Source organism: Triplophysa dalaica, chromosome 24 (genome assembly GCF_015846415.1).
Source record: "Triplophysa dalaica isolate WHDGS20190420 chromosome 24, ASM1584641v1, whole genome shotgun sequence".
Classification (NCBI taxonomy): Eukaryota; Metazoa; Chordata; class Actinopteri; order Cypriniformes; family Nemacheilidae; genus Triplophysa; species Triplophysa dalaica.
The window spans coordinates 10,426,147-10,450,576 of record NC_079565.1 but is presented as its reverse complement, the minus strand read 5'-3'; the positions used below and the strand labels follow the sequence as shown (position 1 = coordinate 10,450,576).

The following is a 24,430-nucleotide window of genomic DNA, read 5'->3' as shown; positions in this document are numbered from 1 at the left end:
TGTGAGTTTGCTCACCTTTCATAGCTTCGGCGGTCTGAATGAGCTCTGTGACCGAACTGGCCACTTTTTTGGAAAGGCCGATAAGCTGCTGTTTCTGTTCGGCTGTTGGTTTCTGCAGGACCTGTATAGAGTAAACACACACAGTTACGAGTGCACACGAACGCTCGGCACCTGATAAAACTCACACTCACGAGAAGAACGTGTTCCAGCAGGTCGATGTATCCGGTGGTGCACTCGATACCGTACAGAAGAGCTTTATTCCTCACATCCTTGCATACTTCTGGGTGGTACGCGGCTTGCTGATAAACACAGATACATAATTACTTGCCACACATGAACTGCGTTACACACGTGCCTGAATCATATTACTTAAAAAAATAGAACTCACTTTCATAGTGTGATATAAATGGTTATGCAGAAAACTATATATAAATATTGAGGTGCATAACGTAAGCTTTATGAAATGAATAAGTCTGCTTCAGGAAATGCAGTACATCAAAATGACACCAGGTGGCGCAATTTAGGGCTCAAAAGTAGGACAGATCTCGTTGACAGAGAAGTATTCAAATGTACATAAGGAGCAGTTGCGCCAGCATAACTAACTGTGTGTGTGCCTATACACACTTCGTTTTTAAATGTGCAGTTGTCTTGCAGTGGGTCAGCATGAGATGTGTGTGTGTGTGTGTAAGCACCTTGCAGGTTGTGAGCATGTCAGTGAGGGCTTTGCGACTAAGGTTGGCAGTGGAGATCACATCCTCCTGCTGGGCAGAGTTGCCTGCTGCCACTGCTTTGGCCGTGGCGACGGTGATGCCCTTGGTCATGCGGATGAACTCTTCCGGGGTGGTGGATTTCTCCGGTACGTCCTTGGACTGGAAAACCTAGAACAGAGGTGACGCAACAGTGAGGCAAAACCAAACTTTCAGGTTATTTTTGTACATAGAGAACATCTTAAAGTGATACTTCACCCAAAATGAAAATTCTATCATTATTAACTCATCTTCGAGTTGTTCCAAATCTGGATAAATTTCCGAAAACAAAACCGATTTTGCCCCCCGTTGACTACCATAATAGGACAAAATACAATGGTAGTCAAAGGTGCCCCAGAACTGTTTGTTGTCCCACATTCTTCAAAATATCTTCTTTTGTGTTCAACAGAAAATAAATATATAATGTATTTTTTCCTCCCATGGGAGTCATGTCGGGGGAAAATCTGTCCGGTTATACGCATTCTCCCCGATATCCTTCTCTGTTGATCAGAACAAAGAAATTCATACAGATTTGGAACAACTCGAAGGTGTGTAAATGATGACCGAATTGGGTGGATTATCACTTTAATATGTTACACAAATCTTTCATACTGTGAAAATTTTTTCTGTTCCATACGGGGTTCTCTTATATTGTAAACTGTCCTTTTACGTTTTTTTTTTTTCTTACTTCGTCCTTTAGTGCATTTTTATATTCTACTGTCTTGTAATATATTGCATGTTGCCCTTCTAGCTCCTTTTCTTGTAAGAAATGAACAAAATAAGAATTTTATTGTACCCAATTACATATTGATCTTTTGGACTCTATATTTAGGTAAACTTTGTTCTTATGTGTAATGCACAAATTTGGTATGAAATTGTCCTTTTTAACCCTTTCCTGCATATAGGTTACAATGGAAAGTTATTAAAAAGCCATTTCTTGCTTATGCATGGTTTTAAGGGCATGGTTGCACATCAACCAAGTGCATCATCTTATGCATTGTCACCTTCACTTAAAGTGGAAAAAAAGCAAAAATGTGACTAAACAGGGTTAAAATCATGCTTATCATGTTATAATTCATAAACAGGTAATCCATTACATGTGTCAGTATGAGCCCTGTGTGAAAATCCCTTACCAAAACCTATGGGTTCCACTGTCATGCATCATTTTAACAGAGACGGTTTCATCTTAACAACATAAACAAACATTACTGCGCAATATCAAGCAAAACAAACTGAAACGTTACTTTGCTAAACTTCTCTTTCCAATATTTTGACTTAAGACTGCAATACCAAGCTCAACAGCAAGATGGCAATGCACCATACGGTTTCTTTAAATGCAACCAAACTACAGGACCCTTCGAACAAAGTGTTAATTTAATAAAATGAACATATATCAAAATTCAACACATTGTTTGTTAAAAACAATTATTATACAGTAAAATAATAATACAGATAAACATTAACACAAATTAAATATAAATACTGTAGCTACATTATTAGACCAGTTAGCTGGGGGTCAGTTGCGTGCACGTCCGATGAAATGTGCCAAGTTCCTTGATACTTATCTGATAACAGAAGCATTAAAGCCTTCAAACCGGCATAACATCTCTTGCCTCCTCATCCCTTCATCTCAATCTGTCACACAGCCCCTGATAACTGGAGTGAAGACGCCAGTGAGAGAAGAACGAGGAGCAGGTGGAGAGCAGGCGAATATTCACGCAGTATCCCCCTCTGTATTAGCGGTTCGTATCACAGATGGATGGGTTTTATTTTGGTTTGGGCTGATGCTAATTAGGCCGGACCTAATTGGTGCTAATTCAAGGCCAGACACTCAGAGACCGTATTTGCATATCTTAATGAAGATCAAAATGAACATAACATCATTGACATTTCCAATGTAAAGATTAGACTCAAGGGCTTAAGAGTCGAAAAACGTGTTTCGGAACAATTCCAGTACACACAAATACATATTTAAGAAGTTGACGGCACTGAACACAGTGTGTGCTGATGTGACCCAGACAGGAACTGAACACCTACAGACCTGTCAATCAAACACAGTGATGCTTACCCTCCCCTTAGGATTCAGTCACAGGAGATTCACTGCAGATGGATGTTACCGCGAGGTGTAAATTAAAATCTGTCTCGTTTGGACTCTGCCAAAAGGATCACACAAAACACTGATAGGTGTCAAAAGTGTAAAAAAGGCTAAAAATGTTTCGTACTGTAAGTTCCTGTTTGATGCACTCGATAGTGGCTTCCAATGCTCTCGTCCCGCGAGTGGCTTCATCCTCCACCGCTTTCACAGTCTTCAGTAGAGACGTTACGTTCGTCACCATTACCTACGACCAAAAAAAATAAGAGAGATCACAGGACAGATTGGCTTAGAAATGCTGTTCCCCATGTTGGGTATGAGAGCTAAAATGACATGACTATAGAATGTTATCATTTTTATACAGTTTTTTCGTGACATTAAAACAAATAAATCAGCTGCACTGATATAAAACAAACAACCCAACTAAAAATTAGGGAGGGGGTTTGAGAATATGTTTCGTTTAAATGGGCGTAACCATAAATATATATTTTATGTTTTTGGGGGAGCATTAAACTACGACGTCACATTAATAAATATAAATTGACTTTTACTATAACTTTATACTTCTCAACAATTAAATTAAAAAAGCATTACTTTAAAATAAATGATTCAAGATAAGGCTCGAGTAAATATATAAGTTTCTTATAAGATTTGATCTGTTTAGCCCTATTAAAATAAATTTGATCAAAATTATGGCTGTCCTAAAACATTTTATCAAAACGATCCCACCTATAACAGTACGACTGATGAACTTAGCAATTATATCCAGAAATATGCTGGTGAAAAAGGACCGGTCGTGTGTGGGCTGTCAAATAATTGAGAGAGGTCTGTCTCCTAGGGTTTAGTTAAAAACCACTCAAATCTCAACCAAAACATTAGCAAAGTCTCTAATGTTTTAATGGACTAAAGATGAAGTCCATAATGGATTGTAGCCTTACTTTAGGGAAACTTTCAAACATAAGAGGAACAAATGGGGAAAACCCAGGAAAACAAAAGGGGGCCCAACGCTAAGCCCTTGGGGTTACCAACACTACTTTAAATATGAATTTAAAAACAATGAATGGGAAACCCCAGATCATCTCAAGTTAACATATGTTTGAGGAATATTGAAAAAGGAAATCTGCATAAGGGTCACAAGGGCGTCACAGACTGCATGAAGACTCAACACTTAAATATGTTAAACAAAACATATCGTAGACGTGGAGGTTAATCCCAAATGTTAAACAGAAAAAGTGAATGAAAAAGGATTAGGGAAAGATGGAAAAGCAAGATGTAGTAGTAAACATCAAATGTCTGTTCTACAGGCCGGAGGAATGCTCTTCTACTAAATATGATAAACAGTGTGCACTGATCCACACCGTAACTGAACAGAAAATCGGCAAGTGCTGTTTTAATTTTCTTTTAATTAGCTTTACAAATGAATCATTCACGCTTTGCTAGATAACAATAATGTGGAATGGAGGGTAGACGGTTAAGAGAAAGGGAGGAAACCGTCCCCACAGTGTACTCATACACAGCATGGTTTTATCCCCTGCAGCGTGGCCATTGGGTCGTTCATACTAACACACACACACACATGAAACACACACAACTGTAAAATAGTGCTTGATTTGTGGCCACACAAAACGACGACAGCCACCGAAGAACGAGATGACAGCACCCAGCCAAGAAAATGATAGACTGGGCCAGCTGCTAGCTAGACGCAAACACACACACGTACACACACATACACATCATGATAGCCATCGGCATAAGATATGGCCATTACTAAGCTGCATAATGCCTTACTCATAAACAGGAAAACACAGTCACACACACAGTACCTTGGCAGCACTCTTCAGCTGGTACATAGACGGGTCGTCCGCTGCTTTGCCCGCGGCACATTTGGTGGAGCTTATCAGCTCTGCCAAAGCTTTAGCAACATCTCTGACTGCGTTTATCAGAACCACCTGAGAGAGAGAGACAGACAGGAAGTCTTTATCTGAGCCACCTTTAGTCATGACACTCCATCCCATAATGCATTGCGCTCCTCCAGGGGTGTCAGAAAGAAAGACGGGAGTCTCTAACAGTACCATCTACAGTCACGACACATGTCATCAGCTCTTACACAAAACGAGTCAGAACATGCACGCTTTCCGCCCGAGCTACCAATGATCATCTCATTACGGTGTCAAAATAGGATAACAATTATTTGAGCAAACAGCACATGAAAGATTGCATGAACACACACCTGTGTTTCCGGGTCCTCTGAGCCCATGCTCGCGGCGCCCAGCTTGACCACGTCTGTGAGCTGCGTGATGGTTTTGGCAGACGACTGGGCCGCCTGGGCGAGTTTGTCCTGGCTAGAAGCGGCACCAGACACGAGCAGCTTGGTGTCCTCAACCAAAGCTTTTGCAGTTTTCAATATGTTCTCCCTGAAGAGAGAAATCACTGGAGTTTTTAGAAACGTCTACTATACAGGAAACAAAGAGCCCTGGCTAAACTTAATCTTGACATTGTTGCACATGACTCGCATCTACTCAAAGAAAGTGTTTAGGTTGGATTCAAGAGTTTGGAGATACATATAGGCGTTTCTCAATATGCAACTTCAGCGGTCTTGTGTCCTCGCGTTCGCGCTCTACGTCATCAATAACCGTCAAAGTCCGTTCCAATACTCATGAACAAAGAATGCATGAAAGTACCAGGATGTGTTCTTGATATGAAGGATGCAACGAATGTAGCCTTGCGTGCATACGGCATCAGCTTGAAGTCCCAGAAGTCACTGTGGAGAATCCATCCAAGTTTCTTCTTCTGAGGATGCCTCGGAAGTCCGTTCTTTGCGTTCTAAGACTTGAGAAGCGGCCATTGTGTCTAATGGGATAATATTTCGTTTTTTACCCTCCAACTAGTCGTATGACATCAAACGTGTTTATATTTGTTTGCACTAATTTTATTTGGGAATCTTGTAGTTTATGATACTCCACAGCTCAAAAACGAAGTCATACACTACCTTCTCTGCATAACATGTCTCGGCAAGTAAGTGAGACGTTACTGTCTGTCCAATGGCCAGACTACCAATTTCCAACGATCCATTTCATTTTCAACGAACACAAGTCATTTCACTTGAATCATGTCACAAAAAAGAAGCACCACACCAACTTGTTTCATGGTGACTTCAAAATCTCTTAGGATTTTAAAAGTTAAGTCGACTCGTATTTGTTGCGTCTCACCTGTGGTCAGCGAAGGACTCTTCATTCTCAGCATTGAGTGTGCCAGCCGAAGCAAACATGATGGTCGTGTCCAGATCTGCGATGATGCCGGAAACAGAACTGGCTGCAGTTATGCAGGCCTGAGTTCCTTTATTACCGGCCTGCAGGGCTGATAACACCATGGACACCTGGAGGAAAGAATCACACTTCATTATAAACTCCATAGGTAGCGTCTGGACGACCTTCCAAACCATTAATGAGCTTTTCTTGGGTGATGATAGTAAAATGAATAATGTTTAGACCGCAACACACTTCAAATGACTTAGTTTTTTTTTAGTGCATTTACACAAAAAGCTACATTTATTATATGCATTTAATATGCATTGACAATTTTTTTGTGACGCATATAATACATATTCATTTTCTTTATTGCTTTTTGTAATATTTTATTTAGTACACTATCATTGTAAATCATTATTTTTGGTGCTTGGTAAAGAATTTGATTAAGGCCACTAAGCAACTGCTTAAAAGCCACAGAGAAGACCCTAGCAGCCACTATTTGTCAAGACCACTTCAAACACATAGCAACCACCTGAAATACCCTAGCAACCGCATATAAATTCTCAAAAAAAGACCAAATACCATAAAAACTGCACATTAATGTCTACTATCGCCATAGAGAGACCGCGACCGCTTAAGAAAAAGATGCTGTAATGTCATCACCCCCAGCAGATAAATGCCACGAGGTAGGCGTTTAAACACAAACGTCACATTAGGGAATAAAATTCCTGTCTGTGTTGAGGTTAGAGTCGGGCTGGTGGGGGACCTGAACACATTTAAACTGAGCTCATTTCTAGCAGTGAGAGGCAACAGCATGACCACAGCAGGGACAGAACAAACTCCAGCTATTGAGATGTATTCAAAGACAAAGAACATGATGAATATAATTCACTGCATATAATGTCACAAGCAACAGGGGTTTTCTGTAATCATTCGAGAACGGTATAAAAATGGCTTTAGATATGGAGTGCACTTTTCACAGCAACTGAAAAAAGTAACTTTTTTTATCATGGCTTTCACTGATGGTAAACTGTAAATATTGAAAGTTAAATGCGTTTGATGTAAATGTGAGCCGGATTGACCATCAAAAGTTGGCAGTATTTTCAAATCAAGATGTTTTTATTCAGACACCAGTTTATTTTTCTCAGCCCAGTGGCAGATATGTTTGTTTGTTTTATGCATAAATGTACTTCCTTTTGTATATATTCCTTCAGAAAACAAAAGTTCAAATCTGTGGTCTTTTTGCTTTTTATGCAGATTGATTTACTCATTTAAAGTAGAAAAAAAAGAAAAAAATTGCGTAGAAAGTCATTTATTGCAGTTTGGATTTGTAAAGTTTGAATGTCAAATTGAACAATACAAAAAAAACTTGAAAATTAAAAAAAAATACTGGAAAATGCGAAATACTGGATTTTAGTGATAACAAATTATTTACATTTAATAAAGACCGTGTAAGCGCTTTGTCATGCAAAATTACCATAGCAACCAAATTGCTAGGGAGGTTGTGGTCAGTTGCCAGGGCGAGGTTTGTATGCAGGGTTTCAACAAAAGTCAAAAGAGCCCCCCCACCCCAAGTACCTAAATAATAATTTTATTTTGCTTATCATCTGTAGTCGATTAGAAACTTCACATCACACCTCTTCTCTCTGAATGAAATAATGCCACATTTGTGCTCCGAGTAGAAATTGTATATTTTGTTCCTTTACAAAAACTAATTTCAATTACTATTATTAAATGTCCAACAGAACATCAAACCGAACAAACTCACCCAGACACCAGTCGTACCTTTTCAGTGACGGCGCGGGCGCATTCGATCAGCTCTCTCTTGGAGAAGCTGTCTGTCGGGCTGATCTGAAGAGCTCCAGCTTTCTGCACCAGGTAGATACAGCCGTGACCCAACTCCTGAACCCTGGACTTGATCTGGGATCCCACCTGGAAACACGACCACGTTACGACTCCTGTAGCGAAACCTCGCTTTAAAAGTTAAGCCATACCAAATCAGTATTCGAGTCTAATTTCGAATGCATGTGCGTTCGGTGGCTGCCTGTAAAAGGCACTGCCTCCGTTCAACAAAGCTCTGTGCGATAATTAAGAAGTGATTTTGATGGCCTTTGAGGGGGCCCGACAGCGCTGTATGTTCATTACCTGACACACAGATCCACGGGTGGGCGGCTCTTCATTATGAATATCACAACGGGCTTTTAAGGGTTGTGGGGGCGCGCGGTTGCTACGGCAACAGCGGCCGCTTACAGTATGCGGAAAAGGAAGCGAGGAGAGCTGGCAGCTAGCAAGTTATTTTATTTCTAACGCGAACGATGACATAGATCATAGCAAAGGTGTGAAATGTGTTGTCCGGTGTTTATACTTTGCTTATGGTCTTAAAGGGATAGTTCAGCCTAAAACTCCAATTTGCCATTTATTTACTCATACTCAGGCCATCTGAGATGTAGGTGACATTTTTTCTTGAGTAGAACCATATAGAAGATTGTTTGGTAAATCCGCAGTCCTCTCTGCGTCATAGACAGGTGGACCCCATAGACTCCCATTATAAGAGTTCCTAAAGCACATAATTCCAAAAAGCGGCTCCTGGCGACATGACGTTTCGTGAAGCGAATCGTTTGATACTTTCATAAAACTGAACGTCATTTTTAATAATATTAGTCATACTGTGCAGCCTCTGCACACAATCGCAATCTTCTTCTTGTAGTATTTGGTGGCATACCAGCGATGGCATACCAGCGTCTGCGTTTAGCGCCACCTGCAGAAAGAGAGTGTTGAGGCTGTACAGTATGGCTGATATTATTAAAAATGACTTTCAAATTTATAAAAATATCGAGCGAGTCACTTCACGAAACATCAACATGTCGCCAGGAGCCGCTTTTTTGGAATTATGTGCTTTAGGAACTCTTAGACAGGTGGACCCCATAGACGCCCATTATATGAAGCAGAGAGGACTGTGGATCTTCTTTTTGGCTCTACTCAAGAAAAAATGTCACCTACATCTCGAATGGCCTGAAGTTGAGTAAATAAACGGCTGTGGTCGGAGATGCGGCCATGCGCATGAAGCATTTTACTCTTAGTTTTGAATTAACGGCAATTCGGAAACAGCATATGCTTGAATGAATGGTGGGTTCAATATCTTTTCTTAATAGAAGCACACAAAACTATGAAAAAAGTACAATGACATTTGCTTATATTATACAAAGACGTCAGATAGGTTGCCTCTAACAAAACGAATAATCATAACACACATCAAAGAAAAAAAATGAATAGGAAACGAAAATAAAAACCTTTACTCATTTAGCAACTTATTTAATGTAATCACTGCACACACTGTGCAAAAAACTTATAAATAAGAAACGAATAAGAAAAGGAATACGAAACAAAACTGTGGACAAGTGATGTAATCGGTTGGTGGAGGGACACGTTGTATCCCCGGTGACACCGACTATCACAACAAGCCTAGTTTGAAATATGAGGTTGTGCAAATGATGACAGAATTTTCATTTCGGAATAAACTATCCCTTTACTGTTCCTTTAAATCTTAAATATGTGTGCTGTTTATAGCATCTGTGCTGAAAAAACAGCATGTTTATCTCGGATCACTGGTCTGTGGGATGTAGTCTCACAGTGCTGGATTGATCCTCACCTCCTCCGGCTCGGCGGTGGCGGCTGCCAGACGGCCTTGCTGTGCCAGCTGGCTGTAATCCACAGTCACCTGAGACGCCAGCCCACCCAGCTCTTCTTGACATGTCACAGATTTTGTCATCTGGGGTCACATATCAAAACACATGACAGTTTGAGAATGAGAAGCTATACAACTAATGCGATGAAGTGTCAGTAAAAGCTTTATTAATATTGCTATTATTTATGTAAAACGCTTAATTTTATTATTATAATCAGTATAAATATCAATAAATAATTTAAAAGCATATAAATAGCTGCTATTCAAATAAAAGAATAAATTAAACACTTTATAAGAAAAAAACTCTTGACACATACTAAAAGAATATTTGTCATATTTATGGCTTGATGACACATCCGCACATTTATCCAACAAATGTCAGACAGGAAGTGAGGCTCTTTTGAAAAGCTCCCAGAGAGGAAGTGTCTCAGAGGTGCTCACCATTTCCTGTGCGGTTATAGCGATAGCTTTTGAAAACTTCACCATGGTGGTCTGGTAATCCACAAAAGTGCCGTCAGGCTCTGGCGGCGTTCCTTCATCCATCTGTGAAGCGAAGAGATCCAGATAAAAATGACATACTGCTGGAGTGAGTCCTAATGCAAATGATGGTCTTTGAGCAATACATGTGCGCAATACTGTAATCGCTCCAATAGAAAACACACGAGGATGAATTTCCTATCAGCTGCATTGTCTCTGGTGACAGAATAATTAAAGACTGCATGCATCCAGTGCTGATGAGTAGAGATATTGTGTCAAATCTGTCTAATAATGGCATTTATAAACAGCTGCAGTGTGTGACACTCATTTATATGACTGGCAGATTGAGCTTTTGAAAAACAAAGCATTCTATTAATTTCCTTTATACAAACTAAATTACAACTTTGGTCATTTTGGCACGGTTTTATAGGGAACGTGGTTATGGATTTGCTGCGAGCGAATTTAAGTTTGTAAATCTTCATTTATATTTATCATATTATTCTTGATCTTTCTTGATTCTTGAAGTTCGGTGCGTTTATTCCAAGTATTTTCAAATCAGATTATTATTGTTAGCTTCAAATACATTTTTTCATGTAAATGTTTGTTAAATGTTTAGCGTACTATGTGCTTTTGTCACTATATTATTTGTCTATTTCTTCATTTTTATAAAAGTCTCAATTTGTCATAATATTATTTGTCTATTTATTTTATTATTGATCTTTTTTATTGCTATTTCAGTTTAATTAATATGTACTTCAGTTCCATATTAGTTTTCATTTATTTCCAGTTAATATTTTAGTGCCTCAACTTAAACGTAATTGTCAAATAATATTTAGGCCAATATTTGATTTGATTTCAAATAACAGAAATGTTTTAATAGTTTAAGTTTCTGTAAGCTTTAATAAAACTGATTGAAATAAATGATATGTAATTAATTTCATTTCATAATTCACATACATACAATACAGTACAATATATTTAATGGGTCCAAAAGTCTGAGACCACTAGAGAAGATTTTACATGTATCATCATTTTATACAAAAATATTAGAGATGCGTCAATATATCGGCCAATAATCGATATTGGTCAATAAAAGCTAATTTTCACACTATCTGCTTGAAAAAAAGATAATCAGGGCCGATATATACCGTCAACCAAAAGAGGACGGGAAAATGCAACAAATTTGTTCTCTATATATAAAAAATGTTAAGCTACATCACCAGTTTGATGTTCAATATTAATAGTCATAATATGAATTAACAACATACAGAAAGTTAAGAAATATTAATTTAATCTTCATTATCTGTGAAGAAATTTAGTATCGGTGCATAAAGCAAAATATTGATTACAAATTACATTCTCAACATAAAAAATGGGTGACAATTTGATCTTAAAAATACGTATTGATTTAATAAGGTCCCAGTATTTGGTGTCTCACCTTTTTTATTTAAAGAAGCCATGCGCTCAAGCTTCAGTTACTGGAAAACCTGATTATTAAGAGCATGATTTTAAAAGAGCATCTCATGCTTCACAGCATCTTATGTCCTTAAACGGAAGCAAAGAAATTCTGACCTATTGGGTTAACAAGACGTTTAGTGTCTTTTGGACCATCATTTTGTTCCCAATATATCGCCGTTGTCTTTGAAAAACCCATTTTGGTCATGTTGGATGAGGTTGTATAAAGCCACTGACCCTTCCGATGGCCTCAGCGATGGATTCCACCATGCCGCCCACCATCCCCCCCTCACTCGCTGCCTCATTCAGAGTCACCATGATGTCATCAACCGCCTCTTTCATCAGCTGGGACGCCTCAGCTACGGCATCATGGGTGTGAGAAGCCTGCAAGATGACGGCCATGTCATGTCATTGACATGGCACGATTCACACCCACCGGTTAACCAACAAACATGCACAATTCAGTGCATTATACCTTAGGATTTCCACCGCCCTCTTTGGCAGCATAGAGCATCTGTAGAGCCGATTCAAACAGGGTTTTGGTCTGATCTAATATGTTCATCTGTTGCTGGTGGTCAGCGTGTTTAGACGCCAGGCCCACTGATGCCACGATAACCGGCTCGAAGTAGCTCGCCAACTGAGTCACCTGGAAATAAGGGTTGTGCGTTATATCTGGCACATATAAACCAACTAAAATAACTAAGTCTTGCACTTACGTTCCTGTCACTCAGTGATTTTTAAGGTGTGATCCATAGCAGTCATAAATGACTAACACTCATTTAGATTGATAGTGCTCTCATATGGTAATTCGTTCATGAAGGTAATTTGGGGGATTTTGAGCGGCACAGTTTCAGCAAAAATGAATCCTAAGTGCTGTGCAGAAGTTACATTAATTCTATCTCGAGAAATTTCAAAGCTACGACTGTGTTTTTACCTTGTGTCCAAGTTGAGCGGCTTCTCCTCGTGCCACAGTAGAAATAGGGTCAATGAGGTGACCGATCTCCTGTACAGCAGAGGTCAGCTGCTCCTGCAGAGCCTGAAGGGAAGACAGCATCATCAAAAATATATGTGAATAAAAATACTGACACTATCAGTCATTTATAACAAGGTTTAAAAATATGACCATCTGTGATGCTCTAACCTTTTTCATAGGTGAATAGGATAGCCAATAATACAGAGGTCATTTACATACAGAATCTTAAAGGAACAGTTACCCCGTAAATGAAAAATCTGTCATCGTTTACAGTTTTTTTAAACCTGTATACTCTTCTTTGTTCTGTTCAACACAAAAGAAGATACTTTGAAGAATGTGGAAAAAGAAAAAAAATCTGGTGCACCACTGACCAGCGTATTTCTTTCCTACTATGGTAGTCGATATTGACCCAGAACTCTTTGGTTGAAAATACATCAGTTTGTCGTCCAAATATCTTTCTTTGCGTTAAGCAGAACAGCACAATATACAAAGGTTGACTTTTGAACAACTTGAGGAGGAGTATATGTTGACAGAAATGTCATTTTGTGGTTAATCGGTCCCTTTAAAGGCACAGAAGGGCCATTCCAACGTTATGGAGGTGACATTTTGCGTTATGGACGTGACATAAAAATACTCAGAGAATGTATTTGTTACGGGTATATTAAACCATCTGTTTATACTTGACTAAACCCATGTTGATAGAGTCTAAAGATGCAGTCTATGAACAAATTTTATTTAAAAAAAAAGGAAAAAACACGCGTTATGGATGTGACAAAAAAAGACGCAGTTTTTGGGAGATGACAAACTTTGTAGGATTTCTGTGTGAAATAAAATGCACAGTCATGAAGCAAAAATACCCAATGAATGGAAAAGGGATGCCTCTTTATAGAACATAAAATAGTTACTTTATTTTGATTTTAAAATAATAAAAGGTAAAATTTACCTCACATGGGTATTTGAAATGTCAATATCTGTGCAGTTACCAAAGTAAAAAGTGTTGGTAAACCCTAAATTTTTTCATGGTAAGGTTGATATTTTCATGGAATTGCCCAGAAGCGAAAACAGCTTTTTAAAACCCAATAATGTGATAGGATAAAGTGATTCTTGTTACCTCCAGTGAGATGTCGTCTCTGCGGGGCAGACTTTGACCCACGGCAGCGAGGGACACCTGCTCAATGTCCCTGATGCTCTTGTTGATGCAGTCGATGGACTGGTCACACTCTCGTTGCCCAGGGGCCTTGTCCCTATGACAACCAAGCAGGAGAGATTGCTTCAGGGATGCCCGAGGTATTTTTCTGCTAGGACTTAATTTAATTACATTCCTCCACTCTATCTGGATATTGTACATTACAGTATCATAAAACAGCAGAGTAAGTGCAATCTTAGGTAGGCTGGATGAGCTCCAGTTTTGATTGGATGTAGCGGGAGGGCAATGTTAGTGAAGGGCAGCCAGGTGGGCAATGATCCCGTTTACTGCTTCTGTTAGAGTTGAGATGCCACGACGGGCGCTGATCTCAGATCAGATGGAGCGTGAGCTCTGTAAGCATACGCATGGATGATTATCTGATCTGCGTTCGGTCCTTGTCATGCTACATCAATCAACCCGGGCGCTCTCGGCGAAGATGGAAACCCATTAAGAGTCGCTCACGATAGTAATATACATTCCAGTGAAATCGCACGCCGCCTGTTATCCAGCTGTTATTATTTAAAGTGAAAATAGCATTTGGATTGTTTGATGATTTTCTGAAACAGGTGGTCATGGCACATCACAGTCAATATAATTAACATTAAGTAGCAATTAAATGATGTCATTTAAATACAAACACCAAGTAGCCAATTCATTTTTTTCTCTTAGGAAAAGATGCTTTGCTATATCAATTCCAGTGGATGGTATGCGGTTGTTAAAGTGATGCGGTGGTTGCTAGTGCATCGCTTTTGTGGTTGCTAGGGGGTTCTGGGTGGTTGCTAATTGGTCCATGTCAGAAGAGACTATCATCAGGTATCTGTAATGCAGTGTTATTATCCAATGCACGTCTGTGAGCTTGGAGAGTTACAAAAAGTGCTCCGTTAGCATTTCCGAGATTATCTACAGACCTGATGGACGTGATGAGGCCCTTGATGGAGTCTGAGACAGTGCGGGAGTGGCCTGCCAGGATGGACCATGTGGGGGGGTCTTTGGGGTTGATGATGAGGGAGCGGGCGGTCTCTAACAGGTGGGTGGAGCTGTCCAGCATTGAACGAGCAGAACGTAGGATCGGCTCCTGCGCGGCTGAACCCTAAGGAAAAACAGACACACATTTAATCTTTCCTGTAAAGCCTTTATCATCTACTGTCAGGTCTTTAATGTGCACTGTGCTTGTGTACATATCTGCCAATGTTTTAATGTTAGATTAGAAAAATGTAACTTTGATGATCGTATTGTTACACTGTAGGTTTTAATACACGGAATTTGTGAAGTGCTTGTAGCTTATGTAAACACTCGTTCATTCTAAACAATTACAGTTCAATAGAAAGAAGTGGCTGCGCTTCAGGTGTGCTAAACATAGGAAAAATCTCATCCACATTCATTGACCTGTGAAAAGGCAGATGAGAGACAATTCAGTGTCACACAGTCACAGAGAGAAAGCACTTTTATTTTGCACATAAAATGTGCTTTATTGAGGCTAACAAAGGAAAGTGGAAATCCTTTATAATTAGTTGTTTCTACAATTGTTAAATTTTATTATAAAATAGTAAATAACAAATAAGTTATAAATATATAATAAATAAAAATAAATCATTTATACACCCTAAAACAAACCTTAACTCTTGGTAGTTCAGTTACAAGGTTATCTAAGACTTGAATGATCATTTTGGGCCTAATAAATATGTATTAGTGTTTTTTATATATATTCAGTTTGATTAAATAATATTTTAAATCTTAATAGAAACCTTTCATTTATTTGTTACCTCTATTTTTAAAAATAAACTCAGTTTTTACAAGCGTTCAAAAATCTTTTCTAATTAATATCAATCATAATTAAGAAATATTTAATTATTATCAAAGTAATAAGAACTTAAAAATTACAGCTAACTTAAACAATAAAACATTACAACACTGTACATTTTTTTAAACAATTTAAATTATACAGTATGCACATGTATGCATACGCGCACACACACAGTAAGTCACACGTGGTATATTTTGTATTCAGCACATCATCACCTCATGGCTTATCTGTGCAGGAATGCTTGCAAACTCCGGGTTGGAGGCAAAGGTGGAGAGATTATCCACGGCTTCAATCAGCGGGGTCGTGGCCACTCGGCACCTTTCACGGTTCTCATCGGAGAAATCTCCATCTAAAGCCTGCGAAAAACAGCAAAGAAAGGGCACTTGCGGTAAAAATCTTTAACCCACAACAGAAAATATGCAAAAAGTATGATTACGAGCTTGCTAAGCGAGCTCATGTCTGTCATGCTAATGCAAAAAATGTAATCACTTCTCAAATACTCATCAAATTACCTTTTGGTAATTATTATCCTTATGAAGATTATCATTATTATTGGCTTTTACCTTTATAGTTTTGACAAGGTTAGCCGTGGTATTGGCAACCTCTTTGGCTGACTGCACAAAATGTCTTCTAGCCACCGGATTGGCTGTTTTGGAGGATGCCAGACGGCAGGCGTTGCAAAGTGCGGAGGTGTGTTTCGCAACAATGGTAGCTGCTGACAGAACCTACACAATAAAGAAATGTCAATGGTTCTTCAGTAAGTGAGTGGCTCTTGTTGACTGACAGTAAAAGAATCAACAGAAAATGCCGTGCTGAAGAGTCAAAACCTATTAGATTCATGAATAAAATAACATCCTTACCTGTGAGGGGCTGCTGGCTGGGTCAACCAGGTTCTGGCAGGCCATCTGAATCGCCTGATTGGCTCTAGCAAACTGGATGGGATCGACCAATCCTTGATGGCCTGACTGGCTATTTGGGTCTGAGACACCAACCAAATAGGAGGCCTAAGAGAGACAGAAAACTCATAACTAGGAACATAGATAAACCTGTACGCAACATTATGGAAGTTAAAAGTGTTTTGGTTTCAAGACAAACATTTCTAAAGCCCAAGTGTTCCAGGTGCATTGTGGGTGTAGAATCAGACAGAACCAGGCTAATAGCTCACCTGTCCCGCAGCCTCAGTCAACCCACACAGTGCTTTTGAAGCCACGCCCACACAATCCCCGAAGGCTGGCACGTTCCCAGTCTTGCAATGCTGCGAGATTCCAGCCATAGCTTCCCCGAGAACCTACCCGGCAAACAGTGGAGACACGTCAGATGTGTGTTTCTTAAAGTCCCAGTGAAATACAAAAAGACAATGCGTATTTTTTCATGAAATATTGCAGCGTCGATTGTAAATAGTTTATCAATGCGGGTCGTTCTATTTTTAAATGGGTGTGGCCTCATAATCTTTCCTTCCTGTAGTGATTATCCATCTTTAATGAAGTTGGTAGACGGCTTGGGCGGAGCATCCGTTAACTCCTCCCCTTCACCTTTCAAAATGCAACGGCTGTTTTTATACATCGGAAATAAAAAGGGAGATAAAAACGAGCAAGACGTCCGGATCACAGGGACTAAGAACATAGGGAGTAAATTCCTTACCTTGGAATTCTCCATAACACTTTCAATGCAGTCGAAGTAGGAGAGATCGCTGACTGGCTCATTGGGATTGTCCAGCATTCCTCGAACAGCCTGTGTGTATGTGGAGGAGAGATAAGATGTACTAGGACTTTTAAAACGCTCTGAAATTTCTACATGAAAAGGAATTTCAAGCTTCATAAATTTAATACAATAAGTTTCCTCAAAAGCCTTGTAATAGTTAGCAGGCCAAATAATGATCTAAAAAAACAAACTGTTTGAACTCTCTTTAAGGACAAAGCATGTACGGTATGTCTGTGTGTGTACCTCTAGCTCTCGGAGAGCATTGTCACACTCTTTTTGTCCTGGTGCCTGCTGGGTACAAAGTGTGATGAGCTGATTAATGCTCTCTGTCACTGCTCTGAAACACAAGAAACACAGAAAATCAGTATGAGAGATGCCAACCTTTGCCAACGTCTCGCAAACACATTAGCATCACACAAACTAGGCTTTATTTCAGTCTATTGAGCCCAGAGGTGTGTGTGAGTCTTCTCTTTCCACCATTAAAGGACAAATAAACCAATCTTACCCTAAACCATCAGGAACAGGTGCCATACCTGAGGGGATTCAATTTCCCTCATGGGGATTGTTGGTTGGTGCTGACAATGTAAGTGGATCTTAGGTTTTACAATTCATGTCGATTTATGAAACACCACTTAGTGTGTTTTTGAGTGATTTAGCTTCTGAGGACACAGGAAGGGACCACTTTTATCATAGCAGGGACATTTGATTTACAACTATTGCTTTAATATTGACACTAGAAGCTCTGGACCAGAAACTGTTTGGACGCACGCACCTGACCCCCAGTTAACTTCAGGTTTGTGTTTGGCTAGTGTCTAACAATATAACTATCAATATTTTTTTTAATTTATGTTTATATTAATTTGTAGAATTATTTTACTGTTTAATGTTTGTAATAATAAACGATTTGTTGAATTTTGTTGCATGTTCATTTTATTAAATAAAATATTTATTGTTTGTAGGTTGGTCGCATTTAAACAAACCGTTTGATGCACTGACATCTAGCGGTTGAACTTGGTATCGCAGTTTAAATTCAAAACATTGGAGAGACAAGTTTAGCCAAGTAACCGTTATTCTCGGTTTCTTTTGTGTTATCAGAAATAATCTACCGGCATTCTACTGTTTGTGAATGTGTACCGGAAGCTAAGATGGGGGTTACAAAAGTGCGCATGCGCAGTAACATTTGTTTATGTTGTTAAGATGAAACCTTCTAAACTATTACGTCCCCCCAAAAAACTGTAAAAAATATTTTTATATTTTTTGTTAAATATTTGATGTAATTCTATTTACATAAGCGTATTTTTTATGAATTATCTGGGACCTTACATTAATATTTGGTATCCGGACCCAAAAATTCAAGTTTATTTGTCAGGAAAAGACCATGTGACAAAAGCTTGTATTTCTTGGTTCAGGTAACACAGAAAATATACAAAAAAATATATACATACATACTATAACATTGTAGACATTGTTACTACAGTGGATGAAAACCTATAAAGTTGCCTTCATAAACATAGAAAATATACATATACGCTGTTGTCCCTTCTTATACCTTGTATCTCTATATTTCATTGCTAAAAATCATTATTATTAGTCACCCTTCATGTTTGTCACTGTGTTTTGCAAATATCTAACCAATAAAACGTTTTTAAAAGTGCTTCGACAACACTGCTTTTATTAGGAGAAGGAAAAAAACACTGTCGTTTTTAAATGAATAAATACTGTGAGAATTTGGACATCTTAGGTTTCCGAAGGACAGCGACGATTTATATTTTCAAACAAATAATTGAAAACCTTAAGCTGAATAGTTTTGCCATTATCTGTAAGGCTGTCGCTCAGACTCTCCTCTGACCAACATCTGAATCTTATTCCTACCGTGCTGCAGCTGCGAGGAGATTCTTGGCGTTTGCGGCACCTGGATCTACAGAGAGGGACTTGGCAGCCAACAGCAGTTTGCTGGATGCCATAGAGATGTTCTTCAGGTTGCCAATTACATGGATCTGGTCGTCTTTAGTCTGTGAAATAATAACATGCAAGCAAAGACAAAAGTAATAAGAATTCAAATTCTTAGGTATTTAAAGCTGCAATACGTTTCTTATTTTGATTAAAAATAAACAGCAGGTACAATATGTAAAAATATGTGCTCAAAACGGTCTTCTCAACTCAAGTCAAAGAGATTTACCATTTGAGCTGTCTGGTCTGATTTCGTGGGAAATTCCACCACGCTTGAGATAAATAAAGCAACCTGCAAGTTTGTGTTTCAAACAAAGATGGCAATGGAGAGGTCATCAGTACCTGAGTGTGTCCGGCCATCTCAATGCCAGCATCCAGAAACTCATCAAAGTCTTGGCTGAACTTTCCGGAGGCAACAGCCAGCTGACTGCTGTTTCCTCGGGTTGACTGCACCACATCTCCAGCAGAGTGGTTCAACTCGGCCGCCGTGTGATTTAGATCCGTCTGCGCCTCTTGGAAGGATTTGGAGCAAGGAGGAAGCTGGAAGGCCAGGGGAAGATAAAATGTCACAGATATGGGTGCATTTGCTTGCATATGGTTGAGTGGAACAGGAGCATTTATACACAATATTGTCAATGTCAGGTGGCCATTTTTCGATTTTTTATAAATCACTGCTATTGGTCGCCCTTTGTGTTCTTTTGTGGGCTTCGCAAATATCAACAATTCATAATTAAATGTTTAAAAAATACAGTGCTTTTTATCAATTACCTGAAAAGTAGTGGATTTGGATATCCGCGATGATATACAGATAACAATTCTTCCACATCTATTTGCCTAAACTGCTCTTTGTAGTAAATGACAGTAATTACAAGAACTAAATTTGTAGGTAAACTAAACGAACAAGTAAATTAATATTTTTTTCATTTGCGTGTTGCTTGCCTGTTCAAAGCACGCAAAGGCAATGTTTAGACTTCCATTTAGACAGGATTGTATTTGCTTATGTCGTACATCCTGAGGAAAAGGGAATGTCATAAAAAACTGTGCATGTTTGCACTTTTATTTGTTTGCTAGCTTCTACCAAATGACAGATAAATTAACACCAGAATAGCATTTGAATTTTAAATCGCAGCCTTTGAAGTCAACAGCATAAAGATATGGCATCTTAAAGCTTCACATTTAAATGCGTGCAAATGCACAGGGCGTAGGGCAAGATTAATGACTTCAATTCCATCTAGTTTTCACACAAAGCTATCGTGCAGCTTCAGTAGACTGGTAATACAATGCACAAGACTTAAAGAATACTTTCATGGTGTTACTTTAGTCAGTTATGAGCAACCTCAGTCGCAATTCCCTTTCATTGTATAGACTATCTCACACATTTCAATATCAGTCTCCCTGAAAAGTTCTATTATGGATCAAAAGCACTGGTAAACTGTTATGAACCAAAGGGACGACTCACATTTTCCACCAGGAGTTTCTTGCTGGCCTCTCCGATGCTCCTGAGGGCCATGTCCACATCTTTTTGTCCCGGTAAGCAGTTCACGCAGTTATTGAGGGAGTGAGAAACGGCCTTCGCCACCTGAGACACCAAAAAAAAAAAAACATTCCCACCAAACAACTTTATGATGTCCTGGGGAGATGCACGATGAATCTAAAATTGAAATCATTCCCTTAGCAGAACAGAAAAATCCATGTCTTTAATTTATGCTGCTGTCACAGACATATGCCAAGCAATATGTTTGAGTCCCAAAGGAACCTGCGAGAGTCAGGCAAAAAAAGAGACACAGCTATGCCGAGAAAGGGCTGACGGGACATCATTCAAAAAATGATATCGTGGCCTCCAGCACTGAAGGCTGAAGTGAAAAAAATTGCAGACACCTCTGAAAGTGATTTTAACCCAACTGTGTGAATGTGTGCAATGTACGATTCATCTAAAACGTCTCACCTGCGCTAGTCTCTGCTGGCTCTCGGCATCGCCAGGGCACACCAGGGCTTGGTGGGCTTCGTGGATTAGCAAGGCTGAGCCCTCCATCACGTGACAGGCCGAGTCCAGCATGCCGGCAGCGGCCTGGAGCTCCACGCTGCTTGCTGCCACTCCTCTCGCCGCCTGGGCCAGCGACCTCAGGGCCTGAGCGGTTTCCCTCGCGGCTACACCTGTCCAAAGAACCAACCAGTGAAGGTTGAGTAAGTCTCCTCTTTGTAAATCTTACGGTGCAGAAGAATTGAATGTAATGTGTGGAATAATAATGATAAATCTTGTCAACAAGACTAGAAGGGCCCCTTCATGAGCGCTATGCAATTACAAATTAAACTATATAATATCATGAGAAAAATACTAAATATGCTATCCACAAAGACATAAAATTTTAGAATAATAACTTTATTGAATATAAACTCATAAAAGCACTTTTAATAATACTTTACTATTTTTTTTAGTATGTGGAAAATATTATAATTAAGAGAAAAAGTAACACTCTAAATTTGAATGGTAGTTTGTATACATAAATACAGCCGCGGAATAATTAAGAGACAACTGGAAATTTGGGTTTTAAATCAGCATTTCTAGATGTATTGTGATCATTCCAATCCAGTGTACAGAAAAACAGCATGACAAGACACATGAAAACTGCGATGAAAATCAAGATTTTCAAAAAAAAAAAAACTTTTCTTAAATACACGTTCAAATACAGCATTAGTGTTGTATGGCTTCAAATTGAATATTAACTTGTTTTCTTTGCAACATTTGATATTAAAAATATTATTTCATTTTTTCATTTCATACAAATTTCCATTGTGCGATGTTGCTATAATGAGCCTTTACTACAACTGACAAGGTCATGCCATCTTCTTTTGGTTACACATCATCTCGTGATACAAATTCACAAGTCGGAGTTTAGCAAATGTGACCTTTGTATGAACGGAAGTGAAATAATGGAAGTCAATGGATCGATATCGGTCTATGACAAACCGATATATCTGCCAGACTAACCAGATCTCAAAGGAATTCGTAACTATTTTACAAGGTGGCCATTTTGTATAGATTTGTACAATGTGAATCATACAAAAAACTAACAATTATTAGAAAAAAGCAATACTGAAGCCCCTTCCCTAACCCAAGCCCTAGCGTCACTGGCGTGAAAGTAAATCGTACTAAAACATACAAATAAGATCATACAAACTCCTACGAATTAGTCACCTCGTAAAATATTTATGAATTCCTTTGAGATGTGTTGGCCACACCGACTAGTCAGATATTTTGCATGGCATCTTCTTCTAGATGTGGACATTAATATAATGGATTAAAAGACTAAATCAATAAAGCATGCGATCACTACACCGCATCATACAATAAATAAGCATAAACATATTTGCCTCAACTATACTTGTGAATCGAGGACCTCAACTCCATTCCGAATGCTTTACATAAAGTCCACAAACAGTAAACGAGGGACACATCTAAGGAGTAATTCAAAGAACAAACCCAAACATTCAGTTCCAAAAAAAGCTTTCATCCTCGTTTTGGCGCATGGCTGACCCACAACGCCCCTGCTGTTCCAACAAATGAGCGTGGAAGGAAAATGAGGCGCCATATGGGATCTGGCCTTTACTTATAGAACAGAAAGCGAATAACTGTAAAAGGCGAATGCGGGCAAATTGCATAAAATTGCATTATCCAGCCAAGTAGAGCTCAATTGCTGATGGTATGTTAAATCTAGTGAAAAAAAGATTAATGAGGGACGGGGGTTAGTTATACCCTCGGCTTGAGAAGCTGCAGGAGCTAGGCTGGAAGAGGAGGGGTTTGCTTGAGCGTGCCATTAAAATCTGTCTTCAGAAGCTCTCCTGAGAGCAGCGATCCAGCCAGAGAGAGTGAAAAATTGATGGGTGGTGCAGGTAAGGAACAGAGTACATCTTTCTGTTCTGTTTTGTTTTAAAGGTCCAGTGTGTAATTTTAGGAGGATCTATTGACAGAAATGCAGTTCAATATACATAACTAAGTTTTCAGAGGTGTATAAAGACCTTACATACTGAAGCGTTGTGTTTTTAATTATCTTACAACAAGCTTTTCTATCTACACACACCGCGGGCATGGAATTGGCCATGTTTTTTCTACAGTAGCCCTAAACGGACAATATGCTCTACAGAGCGTGTTCAATAAATATTTTAACTCTTTCAGCAAAGAAGCGTGAAGAAATGAAGAAATGTTACGACATCTTAGTTCTGTGTAAGCCACCTTATTGCTTTGAAAGAGGGGAGGGGTGGAGTGAGCCGTTGGTTGCATTTCGCAAACCTCACTGCTAGGTGGCGCAAAATTTCATACACTCGACCCTGATGCTTTTAATTCGGAAAATGTAGCTTTGTTGGCAGAACACAGGATGCGTTTTATTTTTGTATATATTAGAGAAGCAATTTGACACTTTTCCTAATGGACGACACAAACAAATGTTGAAGTGAAACATTTCTATCATGATTGGCTGATAGGAGTCCTTAATGTACAAATTCTGTTGTACACATCATTTTGTTATTCAGAGTTTAATAGTCAATCGAAAATCGTTTTGTTTTACATGTTGTCGAGTCGTAGAGGTAATCTTACCTGTGTAATGCTCATTGCCCTGGGCGGCACAGGTCAGGAGTTGCGCCATGGACGAGCCCACAGCCTTGGACATACTCCCGAGATCCTGAGCACACTTTTCTAGCTATAGAGAGTGTTAAAAATCCTCAGATCATTTGTTTTTCGCCTTTGTAATTTCGTGTAAATAATACACAAGGCAGAATTTGACATACCGATTCCCCAGGCAATGGTCTGAGTTGCCCGTCTAGTGCGGCCATTTTAGCATCCTGTAGTTCGCTCTTAAGAGACTGAACGGCGTTGAGTGCCGAGTCGATTTCTAGAGGACCACACGCTTCATGAGCCTACGACACAGTGTACACAAAAAAATCTTCACAACTACAATTTTATCATTGTGCCACTGCACATGACTACTATTTAGGCTACAGTCTCTATGCATGTGATGAAATATTTGAAACGGAAGAATGTCGATTTTTGGAAGGACATTATAGATATTAAACATTTAAAGGGATGATCACCCCAAAATCATTGACTACCATAGTAGGA

At 39.1% G+C, this 24,430-nt stretch overlaps 1 protein-coding gene across 4 annotated transcripts in view; it reads right to left on the bottom strand.

Moving 5' to 3' along the window:
- Positions 1-24,430, bottom strand: part of tln2b (talin 2b) — a 115,989-nt gene that overhangs the window by 12,363 nt on the left and 79,196 nt on the right. For 3 of the 4 annotated variants that reach the window (XM_056739124.1, XM_056739122.1, XM_056739123.1), the window contains exons 25-51: positions 24,100-24,228; positions 23,909-24,011; positions 21,263-21,471; positions 20,777-20,896; positions 19,660-19,857; positions 19,240-19,379; positions 17,611-17,704; positions 17,308-17,397; positions 16,832-16,954; positions 16,527-16,670; positions 16,230-16,391; positions 15,882-16,022; positions 14,771-14,952; positions 13,788-13,920; positions 12,638-12,739; positions 12,179-12,349; positions 11,941-12,087; positions 10,213-10,314; positions 9,736-9,855; positions 7,872-8,018; positions 6,048-6,214; positions 5,069-5,252; positions 4,662-4,787; positions 2,969-3,085; positions 693-878; positions 192-299; positions 16-121 (exon numbers count right to left, since the gene is read on the bottom strand). In XM_056739124.1, the coding sequence (XP_056595102.1) occupies positions 16-121; positions 192-299; positions 693-878; positions 2,969-3,085; positions 4,662-4,787; positions 5,069-5,252; positions 6,048-6,214; positions 7,872-8,018; positions 9,736-9,855; positions 10,213-10,314; positions 11,941-12,087; positions 12,179-12,349; positions 12,638-12,739; positions 13,788-13,920; positions 14,771-14,952; positions 15,882-16,022; positions 16,230-16,391; positions 16,527-16,670; positions 16,832-16,954; positions 17,308-17,397; positions 17,611-17,704; positions 19,240-19,379; positions 19,660-19,857; positions 20,777-20,896; positions 21,263-21,471; positions 23,909-24,011; positions 24,100-24,228 (3,751 nt within the window). Of the gene's footprint in view, positions 1-15; positions 122-191; positions 300-692; positions 879-2,814; positions 3,086-4,661; positions 4,788-5,068; positions 5,253-6,047; positions 6,215-7,871; positions 8,019-9,735; positions 9,856-10,212; positions 10,315-11,940; positions 12,088-12,178; positions 12,350-12,637; positions 12,740-13,787; positions 13,921-14,770; positions 14,953-15,881; positions 16,023-16,229; positions 16,392-16,526; positions 16,671-16,831; positions 16,955-17,307; positions 17,398-17,610; positions 17,705-19,239; positions 19,380-19,659; positions 19,858-20,776; positions 20,897-21,262; positions 21,472-23,908; positions 24,012-24,099; positions 24,229-24,430 lie in introns of those variants that run through there. The other variant, XR_008905528.1, reaches the window with a different exon arrangement.